The 18,237-nt window shown below is 37.8% G+C and overlaps 1 protein-coding gene across 4 annotated transcripts in view; it reads left to right on the top strand.

The window, feature by feature from the left end:
- The window catches only part of GRB10 (growth factor receptor bound protein 10), a 141,941-nt gene that overhangs the window by 119,713 nt on the left and 3,991 nt on the right, over positions 1-18,237 (top strand). For all 4 annotated transcript variants that reach the window (XM_032237917.1, XM_032237916.1, XM_032237919.1 and 1 more), the window contains exons 12-16: positions 6,233-6,310; positions 7,169-7,285; positions 9,804-9,870; positions 13,735-13,822; positions 15,940-16,033. In XM_032237917.1, coding sequence (XP_032093808.1) covers positions 6,233-6,310; positions 7,169-7,285; positions 9,804-9,870; positions 13,735-13,822; positions 15,940-16,033 — 444 coding nt within the window. The remainder of the gene's footprint in view (positions 1-6,232; positions 6,311-7,168; positions 7,286-9,803; positions 9,871-13,734; positions 13,823-15,939; positions 16,034-18,237) is intronic.

Here is an 18,237-nt window from a genome sequence, read left to right as displayed (position 1 = left end):
CAGAACTTGGCAAGGAGTCTCAGAGAGTCACTAATCAATTAGTGAACCAATTGTCTCTTGCAAACTCCACTCCTCTTTCACTCCTCTCTTATTTCCTCTGGGAGAGGCCATTCATCATTTGGCCTTACTCCCAAGTCGACCCCTGTTCTTTAGTTATTCCCTTCATCTGGTAACTCTGTGCATGCGCACACTGGAAACAGGCTCCAGTTGTTCGTCTGCCTCACCCAGTCCCTCTGGGAATAGGGCGGCATAGAAATGCAATAAATCAATAAATCAAATCAAATCACCGATGTTGGACTCTGAAGGCAAATGATAGCTGGCATATGGCTCTGGCCCACTCTCTGCCTCTGACACAGAGCCCTCATCAGAGCCTTCCTCAGACTCCAGGACTGGCCCATGTTCTTCCCCAACCTCCCCACTGTCCAAATCTGTTGCCAGCTCCACTGGCCACTGGTGGGCCGCAATAGGAACAATTGGAACTATTTTGAAACCAAGTTCTAAAGAACATAACTTATACACTGCAGTCCTGATTAATAAAGCAAAAAAACCCCAATGAATGTTTAGATGAAAGAGCAATTTTAGTGTTTCAGACTATTACAGGTAGTTCTTGCATGTGAATGCCTTGTTCAAAATTAGAGTTATGTTGAAAAAGTAACTTTATAACTAATGTTCGCATTCATGATTTTTGCAAGTTGTAGTCATTGCAGTCATGCAATGTTCTCTCCTGATTTGTTATCCCCCCCACAACTTTGCAAAGGAAAATTGTTGGAGAGGAAAGTATTACAAGAGAGTAGGCACATAATGGAGGATACATATCAAAGGGAATGTGCTGATGTGCTACAAAAACAGCAAGTATATTCCCCAATGTATACCTGTTTACTCTCTCATAATTCCTTCCTTTCTAGCCTCCACAATGTGAGGAAGGAGGAGAAAAAAGAAGGCCGGGCACAGGAGAGATTGTCTACAAAAATTGCTTGTCTTTTCCTCCCCTCCCCTTCCTTAAAGAGTGGAGAGATTACATGTAAACCCTTCCTACCCAATGAATGAATTAACAATAAGGGAATGTAATTCCCATGGTTAATTATCCCAGGACATAATTTTGTCAGTTTTAAACTAGAGTGCACATTCCAGTTCACTGTCTGTAGAGATTATTGGTCATCCAAGTCATGGTTATCTTAACCATGGAGGCAACTGGACTTTCTTGTTTTTTTCTTTTCTTTCTTATCCAAGAAGCTACTTAAGCTCTGACAGGCAGTGAGGAATAGAAGAATTTATATTCCTTGCAGATAGCTAGTAATCTGCATCCTTTTAGAGGGTCATTGAGTAGTGGTTCAGGTGACGCCTCTCCCCCAAAACACAGATAAACCTCCAAAAGTGCTTCAATAATCCTCTAAAAGGATGTAGATTACCAGCTTTCTGCAAGGAATGCAAATCCTTCCATTTCCCCCTGTCAGAGCTGAAGAAGCTTCTTGGATGAGAAGTAAAACATCTTCAAAAGAAAAAACAAAGTCCAGTTGTCTCCTTAAAAAGGCACCTTTGGGACATTCCAGCTCACTGTTTTCCCACTTAGCAACTACTTCATTTAGCAATAAAATTTCTGGCTCCAGTTGTAGTCATTAAATGAGGATTATCTGGATTGCTCTGGATTGGGTAAATAATGAAAGCAATAGCCATTTCTTGAGAATAGTATGAGGAATAACAGAGTTGGAAGGGACCTTGGAGAGCTTATAGTCCAAGGGTATCGATTTCATTGAGGGCCACATCAGGGTTGTGTTTGACCTTGGGAGGCAAGGCAGGTGTGGCCATGGTGGATGTGACATCACTCATGTCGGGGGAAGCCTGTGGTGGCCTGACCACTCTTGTCAGTGAAAACAGGCTCCCAAGCTCCATTTTTGGCTGTGACAGCCTCCTGCAACCCTCTAACAGCAAAAATGGAAGTCAGGAGAGCTGTACCCTTGCAAGCTCCATTTTCACTAGTAGAAGCACCATGGCCAGTGTTTTCAGGGCAGTCCTGCAGACCAGATCTAAGCACTCCATGGGCCCAATCCAGCCCCAGCCCTTGAGTTTGACATCCCTGTTCTATTCCACCCCCCTTATTAAGCAGGAGACCCTACACCATTCCAGATAAATGGCTGTCCAGTCCCTTCTTTATTTTTTTATAAAAAGTTTTTTAGTTCATTTTTGTTACATAATAAAAAAATTCTTTTGTAAACAAAGTGTTGTCCGGATTTCCCCTTTAACATTCCCACAAAATTCATTCTACATTATATATTTCATTATTTCCAATTTTAGCCATATTACTTTTCTTCTCATATTTTCCCATTTCTCATTTACATATATAAACAATATCATTTTTAAACAATTTTTGTACAGTCAGCATTAATTACACATTTAAGAGTATTAATATGTTTGTTGTTGTTGTTTATTAGTTTTGTATGCCGCCCACTCCTGAAGGACTCCGGGCAGCTAACAGTAAACAGGGAAAGGGAAATAAATGACAATACAAAGAATTTAAAAATGCACAACATTCACAATTGAGGCGGGGCTGGATATTTCAACAGCCCCCAGCCTGTCGGAACAGCCAGGACTTGGTAGCTTTACGGAAGGCCGGGAGGGTAGTAAGGGTCCGGATCTCCATGGGGAGCTCATTCCAGAGGGCCGGCGTAGCAACAGAGAAGGCTCTCACCCGGGGGGTTGCCAGCCAACATTGGCTGGCCGATGGAACCCGGAGAAGGCCAAGCCTGTGAGATCGAATCGGTCTTTGGGAGGTAATTGGCAGGAGGCGGTCTCTCAGGTACCCAGGTCCAATGCCATGCAGGGCTTTATAAGTAACAACTAGCACCTTGAAGCGTGTCCGGAGACCAATGGGTAGCCAGTGCAGCTCGTGGAGGATAGGTGTAATGTGGGTGTACCTGGGTGTACCCACAATTGCTCGCGCGGCTGCATTCTGGACCAGCTGAAGTCTTCAAACACTTTTCAAGGGCAGCCCCATGTAGAGCACATTACAGTAATCCAGTCTTGAGGTGACGAGGGCGTGAGTGACTATCTGAAGTGCCTCCCGGTCCAGGTAGGGTCGCAATTGGTGCACCAGGCGAACCTGGGCAAAGACCCCCCCTGGTCACAGCCGACAAATGGTGATCTAAAGTCAGCTGTGGGTCCAGGAGGACTCCCAAATTGTGAACCCTTTCTGAGGGGCGTATATTTTCACCCCCCAGCGTGAGAGATGGAATAGTTTGCCAATCTTTGGGAGGGAACATCAATAGCCATTCAGTCTTGTCGGGATTGAGCGCAAGCTTGTTCGTTCCCATCCAGACCCTAACAGCCTCCAGGCACTGGCACATCACTTCTACCGCTTCACTGAGTTGGCATGGGGCAGACAGATACAATTGTGTATCGTCCGCATATTGATGGTAGTTAATCCCGTGCCACTGTATGATCTCACCCAGCGGCTTCATGTAGATGTTAAATAGGAAGGGGGACTGGACCGAGCCCTGCGGCACCCCATAATTTAGGGGCCTAGGGGTCGACCTCTGCCCCCCAACCAACACCGACTGTGACCTGTCCGAGAGGTAGGAGGAGAACCACCGAAGAACGGTGCCTCCCACTCCCACCTCCCGCAACCGTCGCAGAAGGATACCATGGTCGATGGTATCGAAGGCCGCTGAGAGGTCAAGGAGCACTAGGATAGAGGACTGACCCCTATCCCTGGCTCGCCAGAGATCATCGATCAGCATGACCAAAGCAGTTTCCATGCTGTAACCAGGCCTGAAACCGGACTGAAAGGGATCTAGATAATCGGTTTCATCCAAGGACCGTCGGAGTTGAGAGGCCACCACTTTCTCAACAACCTTCCCTACAAAGGGAAGGTTGGAGACTGGACAATAGTTGCTCAAGATGGCTGGGTCCAAAGACGGTTTCTTCAGGAGGGGTCTCACCACCGCATCCTTTAGGAGGAGCGGGAAGGATCCCTCCCAGAGGGAGGTATTAATTATCATTTGGATCCAGCCACGTGTCACCTCCCTGCTGGTCGAAACCAGCCAGCACGGGTCCAGTATACAAGTGGAGGCATTCACCGCTCCCATGGCCTTGTCCACTTCCTCAGGCGCGACAAGTTGAAACTCAGTCCATAAACTCCGCTCAAGACCTTCCCCGGTACCTCGGCTGGTACCGTGCAAGTGGAGTCCAGGTCTGTCCGAATCCGAGCGACTTTATCTGTTAAATACTGAACAAATAATATAACTCATACACATCCTATACTATATACTGTTGCCTTGTTTACAATATTTCATTTCATTCTACTAGTTCATATCATTCTACCAATCTCCTATTTCTCTTTTTATATGTCTTGTATTTTTTCTTTTTTTCTATCACTTTTCTATAGGTTATTTGAGTATCTCTTCCCCAAATTTCTCTTTCCATTTCCCATGATTTTTCTCTTTATTTTTGGCTAATGTCTTTTTCGGATACAATTTCCCTTTTTTCCTCTCTACTCTTTTTGTTCCTCTATAAATCTCACTAGTATTACCCCATTGAGTTTTCTTTTCCATTTCTTTTTCTACCTTGTTAACTTCTTGTTCATTTATGTTACTTGCCTGTTCCCCTCCTGTTTCCAATTTCAACAATTTTTCTGGTTCCTTTTCTTGCCTCTTTGTTACCTTTTAATGTTGCTCGTGCATTTTTTAACATTTCCAACAATTCCTCAAACATCCCACCCTCCATGATCAGTTTTAATATACTTTTAATATTTTTCACATTTTACCACAATTAAATCAATCCCTCTTCTTATTTCCACTCTTTAATATCAAGTCCCAGGATAGTTCCAGTCCTTTTTGAAAATTCTTTATTTTCTTCCAGTGTAGACAAAATGAAGTCAGAAAAGATGGACCACATCCTCCTTCAAAATGCTTTGTTTCAAAATGCCAAAATGTTTCTTCTCTCCAGTAGATGGATTTTGTTGTTCCTCTGTACGATCAAATTACTAATTAGTCAAAATTTGCCAAAAGTCAAACCAAAGGCTCAAAATCCATACACAAATTTTCCAAATCTTCCCTTTTATAGTTTGGAATTTTTCCAGTTCCAGTTTTATTAATCAAATTTTCCTTAGGCTTGGTATTTTATCACCAATAGCTTTTTTCTCCTTTCCGCCCTCTGTGTTCCAAGGGATGTTAGCCACTAGCTTAGCTCCGGAAATTTTTTTAAGCACCAAAATTAATTTCTTTTAATGTTAACATCGCCCTATCTTCCTCCAGGTCAAACACTCTGTCTCTTCCTCTGCTCCTGTACCAAACTTGTTCCAGCTGCCCCAGCTCCAGAGCAGTCATTCGAAGATGGCTGCTACCCCATTACCAATCTTTAGAGAGCTTTGAGTTGGACTTGCTGGGGAGTTTGCCTCACTCCTCACAGTTGCCTGAAATGCCTCTCGTTGTGCCTCATCTCTTGAGGACGGTTCTGGTCCACCAAGGACCTCTGGACAGTGGTTTGCTGGCTGGGTTTTTGTGTAGCACAGCAGAGCTCGCTATTTTCCCAGCCATTCTCGCCACAACACTTCCGGGTTGTCCCCCAGTCCCTTCTTAAAAGCTTCCGCTGATGGAGCACCTACAGTGTTTCACGGCAAGCTATTCAACTGATTGGTTGATTTAAAATCAATATTATTAATTAAATGAAACAAATCTGTTTAACAAAAGAGAAGGACTAGAAACAAAAAAGAATAATTGAGGTTACCCCAGCATTTGGATCTAATTGAATGGATTTTTCTTTTGGTTGTTTAGTTGTTATGTTTGGTTTTCAAGTTATATTTTAGATAGTGGATTTTTTTTTAAAAAAAAAACACTACATACTTGCTTTTGTTTGTACTTATTTATTTTGTTATATGCCACACTGTTTTAAGTTCTATAAATCTAATCTAATATAAATAAATAAATAAATAAATAAATAAATAAATAAATAAATAAATAAAGCAGGACATTATTTCTATGCTATAATGATCTTCTATATATTCAGTAGTAAAATATTGCCAATTTCAGTATGATTGTCCTATTTTGCTACCTCTGTAGAAATAGAAGGATTATTCTTTTACTGCAGTTGCCTTCCTCTGAAGAAATTGAAAACTGAACAGAATTCTTAGGCCAAAGTCTGTGATTTAAGCCGTGCCCCCCCCTCCAACCCAAAACAATCCATGATCACAATCGGAATAAAAAAAAACAAATGCTTTTTTTCTCTGTCTACTTTTCAGTATGGGATGTTGCTATACCAAAATTACAGAATTCCACAACAGAGGAACAATCTGCTTCCTCACTTTGCCACTCCTGCGGTAAGTTAATTTAAGTATAGAGATTATTTGTCTAATATACCAGGAGTTCAAGTTGCTTTTTCTCATTGAACGACAGAAGCTAGCTTTTAACTACCCAATCCTGACATTCCCAACACTATTTTTTCTCAACTTTCAGAATGTCTGGATTTCAATTCCCAGTATTCCCCAGCCAGAATGAAATTGAAGTTCACTCATCCTAAGATTGCTAAAGTTGAGAAACACTCCCTACACTTTTATAGAGTCAGTATGATAATCCTGTTACACTCTTAGTAATTTACATCATAAGAAAACCAAAGAAGTAAAAAAGAATATCACTAATCAGTAAAATGAAATAATGTGTAAATTGCACTAAAGGATGGGATTGCAATGCAAATCCAATTTGCCTAACTACATTTAATTATATACCAATAAATGAGATGGCTAGAAGTTCTACTCTACTATTTATCTCAGAATTTTATTGTCTGTCTTGTCAGGGAGTAATTAGAACAGTGTTTCATTTTAGTGTTTTTGGCTAGGGAATTTTGGGAGTTAAAAATCCATATAACTAAGTTCTGATGTTGAGAAACACTGTTCTATTTGTTGTCCTTTGGAATTTATTTTAAATTTGGTTGGAGGTCTGTTCTCAATTACAGTGACCCAATATACCTCACCTGACATGCTGTTGGGACCATTAAGAACCATAGTTTCCATACCCATTATTTAATGTCTGCTTGATTTATTTCATCAAGTTTTCCTTTGAATGAGTGATTGCAGTCATATTAGCAGTTATTTTATATATTCTGCCCAGGTGTTATTTTTCTAACATTTCAATTTTCATGTTATTGTTATTTTAATGATTGTTTAAAAAAAATCTTTCAGAGAAGTGTTTCTGAAAATTCATTAGTAGCAATGGATTTTTCTGGACAAATAGGAAGAGTGATTGAAAATCCAGAAGAAGCACAGTGTGCAGCTTTGGAAGAAGGCCATGCATGGAGGGTAAGAGATTGCATTCTGCTTTGCCAATTGGCAAACCTTTCTCTGTAAACATATATGTGAAACAATCGCAAGTTAGAAGAGCACTTCATTATTGTTGTAATCTCTTGTATCTTGTATTGTAAGCAATCCCAAGTCATGGGATTGCACAATAGATGGAGCTATCAGCTATGGGACAGGGGCTCATGTTTTTAAAAGAATTTGAAATTTGGTTGAAGAAAGATATTATTTACTATGTTACTGTTAATGGTTCTTCAAATATGCATTAGTAATGAGGTGGTAATGACATTTCAGGGTGTGATTCCTCTGATATGGGAATGATTATTAGGAAAATCATTACAATCCTTTGGGTGGCATTTTACAGATGTTAAGAAATTGTTTCATGTTAAGAAAATGTACATGGGCCAAATCTAGAAAGATATGTCAGGCTATGCCCTCTTCATGCATTAATTGAATGAAGGGGCAATGGATATTGTTACATATTGAGACTGGAGCAATAGGCTCCACCAAGGTCCTCCATTCGGCAGGAGAATACTCAAAGCCGATTGGCTGTGCCATCTGACAGCTCCCTATAAAAGATCTAGCTGTTAGACAGACCAGTGCTGGATTTGTACATACCATATAAGATACACCTTTTTCCCTCAAAAAAGAGGCTGAAAATCTGGGTGCATCTTATACATCAAATACAGCATTTTTTGCGTCCCAAAACCCCGCCCCTTCACCAAAATGGCCGTGCATAGCCTTTAGGAGGCTTTCCTGGGGGGGGCTGGGGAGGGCAGAAATAAGCAAAAAACAGACCATTTTGGGGAGGTCTGCAGAGTGCAAACACTTTTTTTTTAATTTGCCTCTTCAAAATCTTGGTGTGTCTTATACTCCAAAAAATATGGTAGTTGCTGAATAAAGAGCTATTGTTATCACTGAAGCCTGAGTCCTGTCTCATCTGTTCACCCTATCTAACAGATATAGATAGGTGCAGATATTTTTATTCTGTTCTTCGTTCATTGATCATTTTATACAGATGCTTTTCTCTTCAATCTACCTGCCACATCTCCATTCTTAGATAGTGAATATCTAAAGCTCTGCTCCTTAGTTTCTTAGTGAAACAATAGGCTAGGGATATCAAAATTGCGGCCTGTGGGTAGGATGCATCACACACTGGCCAAATCCATCTCTGATTTAGCGAAGGGAGGAAAAGTCACGATACATCACGTGATGACAATGTGATGGCACTACCCCTGTAATAGGTAGTTTTTGGGAATGGAAGAAAAAGTCCTATTATTTTTGATCAGCTAAACACAAAAATATACCCTAACTCCTTTCTCTTATTTTCCCTATAACAACAATCTTATGAGGTGGGTTGTATTGAGAGAGAATGATTGGCTCAAGCAGACCTAGAAATGATTTCTGAGCCAGCACTTTTATCATTGAACTAAACTCACTCTTAAATTATTAATTAATATATAATGTAATCTTATATATCAACATATTTATATGTTATATATAAAATAAAACACACCATATTTTTTTGGACCAAAAGACACTCCTGACTATATGACGCACCTAGCTTTTGGAGAGAAAAACAAGAATTTTTTTTTGCCTTTGCGCAGTTTGCCTCCTTGCAGCAAAAAGCAAACAGTCTGGTCAGCTTCAGCACAGCCTGATTTAGCACGAACAGCTGATTGGCAGTTGGATCTGTCTCCCGGAATATCAACTATCAACTGTTCCAGGCTGCAGGGATCGCCACTGCTACCATCACCACCCATCACTGATGATGCCTATTGCCTCCTCCACATGCTCCGTTTTCAGCCTCAGTGTGTCTCATTTTCGGCCTCCCTGTGCCCTATTTTTGTCCTCCCAGATGCACTTCCCTTCCAGATGGTGGGGATTGCCACCTGGAACTGGCAGAAAATGGGCACACGAAGGTGGCAATAGGTGGCAATGATGATGGGCAATGGCAATCCCCGCAGCCTGAAACAGCTGATAGACAGTATTCCAGGAGGCAGATCCAATCGCCAATCAACTGCTCATGCTAAATCAGGCTGTGCTGAAGCTGACCAGGCTGTTTGCTATTTGCTGCAAGGAGGCAAATTGTGCAGAGGCAGAGGCTGAACGACTGGGGCCGATGGGTGGGCAGGGCTTTGGCAACATTAACTGTGTAAGACACAAAGAGATTTCCACCCACTTTTTTTTGGGGGGGGGGAGTGCATCTTATATACCAAAAATACAGTATATCAAATTGCCTGTTATACACTATTTGTCCTATAACTAATTGTAGAATCACTGTTTTCACTATTCATATCAATGGATATTCAAAATTATATTATTTGCTTTCTGTGAATTGGTTTTATCCTCCTTTCTACCAGAGAGCTCAAGATGTTGTTCGTGGTCCACATCCCATTCCAGTGAGCTTCATAGATTTGCATCTGGGTTTCTTTTTCCTCTCAAGAGAACCAGGTCGGACTTTGTGCTTTTTGCTCCATACAACTGCTAATGCTTAATGATTCTATGCTTTGTTCTGCAGAAGCGAAGCACAAGAATGAACATTTTGGGGAATCAAAGCCCACTTCATCCTTCCTTGCTGAGCACAAGTAAGAAGAATGGCAACTGCTAAGTTCACTCTTTTTATTTCGATGTGAAAGTTGAGTCACGGCATTTTGATTTCACATTTAACTTGACTCAGACCAGTAATTGTTCTATTTTAAGTCAGATCATCTTTCTTATTTGCCTCTCCCTCCTACTCAAAAAGAGGTAATTCACAGCAGGCAATATTTGAGTTTTAGATTCTTTACATTGTAGACCTAAGAATCACATTTTAAACATAGGGAATACAGACCCACCAAAAGCAACTGACTTTTAAATAATTTAATGTAAATTACATTGTGTGTACTATTATTAGGCAAGTTGTATTTTGGAGGATTAATTTTATTATTGAACAACTGCAGTGCTCTCGGTCATTCTGAAGTGTTAATAAACATCAAACCTGAATATTTAAGAAAGTAAAAGTAAGGTTTTGGCTTAGGAGAATATCTATGAGTGCACAATTATTGGGCATATATTATATGCAGAATTATTACACAACAAAATGAAAAATTTCCCATCACACTTTGTTTATTTGTTTATTAAAGTGAGAATAATAAACAAACAACTCAACATTTACAAATAAACATTTCTGATATTAAAAAAAAATCTATAACCAATGTAGCCACGCTTCTTTTTAGTAGCAGTCATAAGCCTTTCATTTATGGTGTTGTCAATTTCTGTTGACAATCAACTTTTTGTGCAGCAGCAACCACAGCCTCCCAGACACTGTTCAGAGAGGTGTACTTTTTTCCTTCACCATAAATCTCATGTTTAAGAAGGGAACACAAGTTCTCAATAGGATGTAGGTCAAGTGAGGAAGGGGTCCATGTCCTTTACTGACTAGTCACACAATGGAGTACTTCGAAGCATATGATGGAACATGGTTTTGCATAAAAATCACGGTCTTGTTGAAAAATGCAAATTTCTTCCTCTATCACTGCTTGAAGGAAGTGTAATCTAAAACATGGCAGTAGATTTGAGAGTTGATTTTGAATCCATCTTCAACCTGAAAAGGTCCAACTAGCTGATCTTTAATAATACCAGCCCATACCAGTACCTTCCACTTGCTGGCATCTGAGTCGAAGTGGAGCTCTGTGCCATACTGATCCAGCCACGGGCCCATCTATCTGGTCTGTCATCTGTCCATAACACCTTTGAAAAATCTGTCTTGCCATTTCAACTTATATGTCTTGTTCAGTGGTAGATAGGTTTCAGCCTTCCTCACCTTAGCCATGTCTCTGAGCACTGAACACCTTGTACTTCTGGGCATTCCAGGTAGGTTGTAGTTCTGGAATATGACAGCACTGGAGAATAATGGGTTCCTGGTAGCTTCACGTTTGATTCTTCTCAAATCTTTAGCAATTAAAGTGTGTCCTTTTTTTCAACACGTTTCTTGCAATCCTGTTGAATATTTGCTACAAAACATTTGATGTTTCTGTGATCACCCCCAATATCTTAGCAATTTCAAGAGTGCTGCATCCCTGTGAAAGACTACAATTTTTGACTTTTCAAAGTCAGTTAAATCTATTTTTTGGCCCATTTTGCCTGAGGAAAAGAAGCTGTCTGGGTTGGTTTCTTTAGGCCACACCCTCCCTCCTTCACATCACTGATATGCTTATATCCACTCAGCATTCAGGTTTATACAGCTTGAAGGTGGAAAATATACATTAAAGTGATGATATGGTCAAAATACTCATTTGCCTAGTAATTGTCCATACAGTGTACTTAATTTTCAATGTAACAATCTTCACTAACCTTAAAAAAGCTAAGAAGGAGGTTGGATAATAGTCACCATAAAATCTAAGGATAACAAGCTAGACCAAGATGTTGAAACATCTGGGAAAAGGTAGTCACCAACTATTTCAACATTATTGTCAAGACTACATACAGTAGGGTTATGTAGTCATCAGGAGTTAAAGAAGTCTTTGTATTTTAAATGCCTGTCAGTGTTTACTTTACACCCGATTAATGCTGAACTTAGCCCATGAATCAGTAGTAAACATGGTAGTATGGCAAATCACTGAGTTAAGAATACTCCAGTGTAAGTTTGACCCATAATTAAGGATATCTATTGTAGTAAAATTTGAGTTAAATATACAGTGCTTTAAGTTCAATTTTACTTAAGCAATGTTGTATAATAAAACTGTTCTGGATTACAAATTCAATTTAAGGACAGATCTTGGAAAGAGAACTCATTCTTAAACTGGGGATTACCTGTACAGTAAATGGCTTTTCCAACTTTTAAGTATTTGGGTCCTGGTTGGGTTGATTACTTTAAGTTCAATTTTACTTAAGCAATGTTGTATAATAAAACTGTTCTGGATTACAAATTCAATTTAAGGACAGATCTTGGAAAGAGAACTCATTCTTAAACTGGGGATTACCTGTACAGTAAATGGCTTTTCCAACCTTTAAATATTTGGGTCCTGGTTGGGTTGATTACTAAACAGGTTTTATTCTGTTCAATAACTTATAGTACTTTGTGTGTGTGTGTGTGTGTGTGTGTGTGTGTGTGTGTGTGTTTGTAATCTTAATGATACTTAAAATGTTAAGATAATGGACATAAAAAATGAAGTAATTCATTATGGTTTATGTACTAAGAAGAAAAATGTTACTTCATTTTTTTAAAGAAAAACTCTTTTATATTAGAGACATTTATAAGAACCTGTTGTATATGATATCCATAATTTACATAATTATTTGTTCTGCTGAAAATTCTACTTTCTGGTTTATGATTATAAGATTGATCAGATTAAACAGATCCAAATGCAGAAACCTTCCTTACTTTGAAGCATTTCTGAATTTATTTCACATCATTTTAGAGAAGCTTGTGTTATATCCCATCTTTATTACAGTGGTGAGACCAGCAGACTGACTAGATAAATAAATAAAACAAATCAATGGAGATATGCAAGACTTCACTTATATTAAAGAAAATTAATATAAATAAACACAAAAATCAGTTGAACCTGTTTTGTTTTTAGTCTGTGGTCTGTCATCTGTATTTGCAAAGTTTGTGTTGGTCAGCCATATAAATTCCTTAAATACATACATTTTTGATACTTAAAAAAAGATGCATAGTACTTCTAAAAGTATAAAACAGAACAAAGATGCATAGTACTTCTAAAAGTATAAAACAGTCCAGTCCATAATAAGTACAGTGGTTAGGTAGGAGATGGGGTTTTAAAATGTTATGTAATTCTCATATCTGTTCTATCTATGCATCTTTCTATCAGTCAAATTTATATAATCACAATCTCACTGAAAGTAACTTTGGAGAGCTCATAATAGCTTAAAAAATTGATATATAATAGAAAATCTAATCACTGTAATTGGGCCAACAACGTATGAGTACATTTAATATAAAGAATATCTTGTGTGTATGTGTGTGTTAGTGTGTTAGAGATATATTTCATTGAAATTCAATGCAAATTACATTTTCACAAGTCATTTGTGGCTTAGCAGCAAGGTAAATAGAGGGCCACTTTTCTTATACAGAAAACCTCCAAGAACTTACTCTCCATCATCAACTTCTGCTAATGGCATCTGAGCCCATGATGCCAGAGGGTCTAGGGTCCAAAAGGTTTGTTTCTGAGTTACAGTGCCTCATATTAGAGAATGCTCTCCCTCTAAAGTTAAATGAGCAACTTCATTGTTCAGAACCAATTTTTTAACTTTGTATTACTGCATCGTGATATTATTTTTATTTTATTAATACTATATTTTTGTTTTGTTCTGTCTTTATAGCATGAACCACCAGAAATCCTAATTTGAATTCTTGTAGTTAGGAACATAATAAACAAAGATAAAACATATACTGCAATGTAGATATATATATTTTAATACGTTAGCTGTAACCATTTTTTCATTAGTTATTCATAGGACACAACACTGGTTTCATGGCAGGATCTCAAGAGAAGAATCACATAGGATTATTAAACAGCAGGGTCTTGTGGATGGGTATGTATTTTTTAATTGTGTACTATTTATTCTATAGCCTATAAATCCTGGTAGAAGCCCTGAAATGAGTGTGCTAATAAATTTACATAATGTTCACCTTGAGTTAAATCCTTGGAAAAACAAATAGTAATAACTGTTCTTTGCTAATTCAGATCTTCTATACCACAGCTTTCAAGACTCAAACTAAGCCCTTTGCATGAACCGTGTACTTGCTTATTGAGTTGGAATACTCCAAAATTGGTACGGTTCAATCAATTGGCAGGATTACGTCCAGGAAGCTCTCTCTAGCACTCGCTCAACTGTCAAACAACTTTGACATCCATACACTGTGGAAAGCCAAATGGGCTGCTGAACACCAGGATACAGGCAGTTACATAGATGACCCTATATAAAAGATGCCAGGTTTTGACCTTCCTCGTCAGCATTGGTTAACTCTGAACAGGACATAGTGTCTGCCAGGACTCAATTGTTTAAGTGGGGTCTTGTCTCAGTGCAACTGTGGTGCTCCTCGACAAAATATCCACCACATTGTGTCCGATTGTCCATCAAGCTTACACTGGCTCAATGTCTGATTTTTTTCAACATACACCATTTTATCCTTGAATGGTTGGGTGGACTTGACATTAACATTTGAACTACTATAAGTCCACATATTTTTCATATGCTAAATAAAATAAACTCCAAAATTACTTTAATGCTCAGATTGCAAGAAATCAAACAATTAATGTTGTATCTTTGAGAGTCCCTGGGTGATGTCACATTGGAGCAGTTGCAGGGAAGTGAGTCTCTGCTCTCCCTGTCTGATTTTTCATGTCTGGAAGCTGTCAGCAGCAAAGCTGAGCCTTGGAGAGGACAGCGATAGTGAGGGGAATACCCAGAGGTGACGAGGAGAAGAGCAATCTCTCATTGCGAAGGTTGGATCCCTGAAATCCGACACAGGCAAGACGAACTGTTATGGCTTGGTCATGGCCTGGTTCGGAGATATGACAGTCTGATTAATGGTGGAGGAAGCAAAAAAGTGAGAAGTGGCAGAAGTATCAGTGGACAGTGTTAAATAACCTGAAACTCTAAGACACTTCTCTAAGTTGGTGGAATTTACAATAGAGCAATTAAGTGAGTCTCCAAAGAGAGAAAATCGGTGCCTGAGATGGGGAGCAGAAAGACAAAGAAGACGAATTACAAAATCTGTAGAGAGAGTTTTATAGATGGCATTTGCCTCCAGCGAGATTGGCAAAAATGTACCCAAATTTATCCCCCAAATGTTGGAGATGTAGCCACAAGTCTGGAACATTTTACCATATGTGGTGGACGTGCCCCATCACAAGGAAATACTGGTGCAAAATTCGGAAATGGTTGGAAGAAATTACAGAGCGAAAAATAGAACTGAAACCAGAAGCATTCTTGTTAGGATTATCAGACCAAAAAATGGATAAACAGTCTCAATACATAATCATACACATACTCACTGCAGCCAGAATTGCTTTCGCACAAAACTGGAGAAAAATCAATACACCTGCAGATGAAACAATAATCAGAAAAGTACTCAAATGTGCAGAGATGGACAAAATGACAATAGAACTAAAAGAAAGAGAAGAATCGGATTTTTATAAAATATGGAATAAAATTTATAAGTTGCTAGAAAACAGAAGCCAAAACAGAAAATAGAGAATGTAAATATATGGCGATATAAATAATTAATATTATTGTAAGTGTTAGCACTACTGTTGTTATATTATAGGACAAGGTTAAAGCAATAGGAAGGCAATGCAGAATGGAGAATTATAAAGACTAAACAGGAAAGCTGTTAGAGAAGGCTGTATAATTACTTTATATTGTTATGCATGTTTTGTTTTTTGTTCTTGTGGTGTTTTTCTTTCTGTTTTTAAAGATTAAAACATTCAATAAAAATTATTTTAAAAATATTGTATCCTTGAACATACATAGAATATAAGCTTATGTATAGTTTTTATTTATATTATTTTTATCAATGAAATATTAGATTATTTATGAAAAGACATGGAATGTGTTATGTATTGATAATATCATAAACAGTGGAATTTTTTGTTTATAAGAACTATATAGTCAATTTGGTAGTAACATACAATGTTATTTTGTAGATTATTTCTTCTTCGGGACAGCCAGAGTAATCCAAAGGCATTTGTACTTACATTGTGTCATCATCAAAAAATTAAACATTTTCAGATTTTACCAGTAAGTATAACATTCCACCCAGGCAGTATTGGGTGGTGATATATCTTTCAGAATGTGCATTTATTTCTGTCCCCTTAATGTTTCTAAAATATTAACATTTACCTACTTAAGTGTAGGATTGTCAGTCTCGGATACATGGTTTATTCTGTATAATATATATATATATATATATATATATATATATATATATATATATATATATATATATACACACATACATACATACATACATACATACATATATATATATATATATATATATATGCTATATTTATGCTGATAAATGTAAATGTAACAAAAGCAAATGTAACAAAAAGGCAACAGTAAAAAATATTGGGTTTCTGTCTGGATGGTCTCTTGTGACGAGCCTAATGACAGAGAGTAGAAGTGTGACCTTCCTCCCATACTTGGGCATACCAGGGGTTGTGACTTTAAGTATATATATATATATATATATATATATATATATATATATATATATATATATTCATATTCATATTCATATTCATATTTGTATACTAGCTATACAATGTCTTATATTAACATATGCAGTGGAGATTGAAAAGCAAAGATAAAATGTCTAGTGAGGAATAAAAAAAAACTAGAATAATGTGGCTGCATAAGTGTTATGCATACCCTCTTATAAGTGGGGATGTGGTTGTGTTCAGAATTAAACAATCACATTCAAATGGATGGTTAATAGTAGTCTGTGCATACTTGTCATTAATTTAAGTGACTCTGATCAAGCCCACATAAAGTTCATCAGCTGTGCCGGTAGGATTTTTCTGGTTATTTACTTCAGTTGCTTCTTAGAACAACAGTCATGGTCTGCAAAGAGCTTTCAGACAATCAAAGGGATCTCACTCTTTGAAAGTATCAGTCAGGAGAAGCAATTTCCAAGCAATGGAACAAAGTAAGAAAGCCATCAACAAGTGGAGAAATATGGCAGATACAGGTTGTATATTATGTGTGACAATAATCTCCTGTATTGATCATATCTCGGCTGTGAGCAACACACACACACACACACACACACACACACACACACACCTAATTGAATACTGATTAATACATTACTATGAAATTAGTTCTCCCCCCATGCGAAACAGCCCCTTCTCAAATTTTTTAAACTATAAATCTATTTTTAAATTATTGATCTGTCTTTAGTATATTATATCCAATCCTGGTTTCATTTTGCAAAAATGCACAACAAATCTGACAAAAGCATATGGGAAAATATGGTCTGATGAGACTGAAGTTGAACTTTTTCATCATAATTCCCAAAAGTATGTTTGGGGCAAAAATAATGCTATGAACCCACCATGAAGCATGGTGATGGCAGCATTATTTAGGGCCACATTTCTTCAGTTGGAAATGGAGCTTTAATTAAGATGGAGCAAATTATGGTCAATTCCAAATATCAGTCAATTTTGGCACAAAATCTTCAAGCCTCTGCTAAAATGAAGATGAAGAGGAATTTCACTTTTCATCACAACAATTTCACCAGAAGATCAAAATTCCAGAATAGCCCAGCAAGACTCCAGACCTGAATCCAATGGAAAATCTGTGGGTGATCTGAAGAAATCTGAGTCTAGAAGGTGCCTTTGCAATCTGACAGTTTTGAAGCACTTTTGCAAGAAAGTAAGGGCAAAGATTCCCAAAGCAAGATGTGCCATGCTATGATAGGCTCCTTCCCCAAAAGTCTGATTGTGTCATACAATGAAAAGATGCTTCAGCAAAGTATTAGTTTAAGAGTATACATACTTATGCAATCTCATTATTGTAAGCTTTTTATTGTTAATTTTTTTTCTCTCAGATTGTTTCAGTTTGTTTTTTAATTGAATTGCATAGTTTATATGGTATATTAAAGGTGGAAAGAATTATAAAGTGATTCACCTTGGTTTGATATTTTTTATAGGTCAAAAACCTATAACTTATAAAACCTATAAAAAAGATCATTCCTGGCATTTTATCAGGGAATGTAGACTTTCTACATCCACTGTACTTCCTTTTATTTCTTAACTTTAAATGCTGCATTGATTTACTGGAATTAATTGATCTTAAGTTGCTTAACCTGTTAATACTTTGGAAAGAGATATTATTTTAATTGATATTCTGCCATCAATTTACTGTCAACTCTCAGTGTCCACACAGATATATTTTCTCCATGATGATCTATTCGTAATGTGGTTCTTCAGGTATTC

This window comes from Thamnophis elegans, chromosome Z (genome assembly GCF_009769535.1).
Source record: "Thamnophis elegans isolate rThaEle1 chromosome Z, rThaEle1.pri, whole genome shotgun sequence".
In the NCBI taxonomy this organism is placed as follows: Eukaryota; Metazoa; Chordata; class Lepidosauria; order Squamata; family Colubridae; genus Thamnophis; species Thamnophis elegans.
This window is presented reverse-complemented; position numbering and strand designations above follow the sequence as displayed.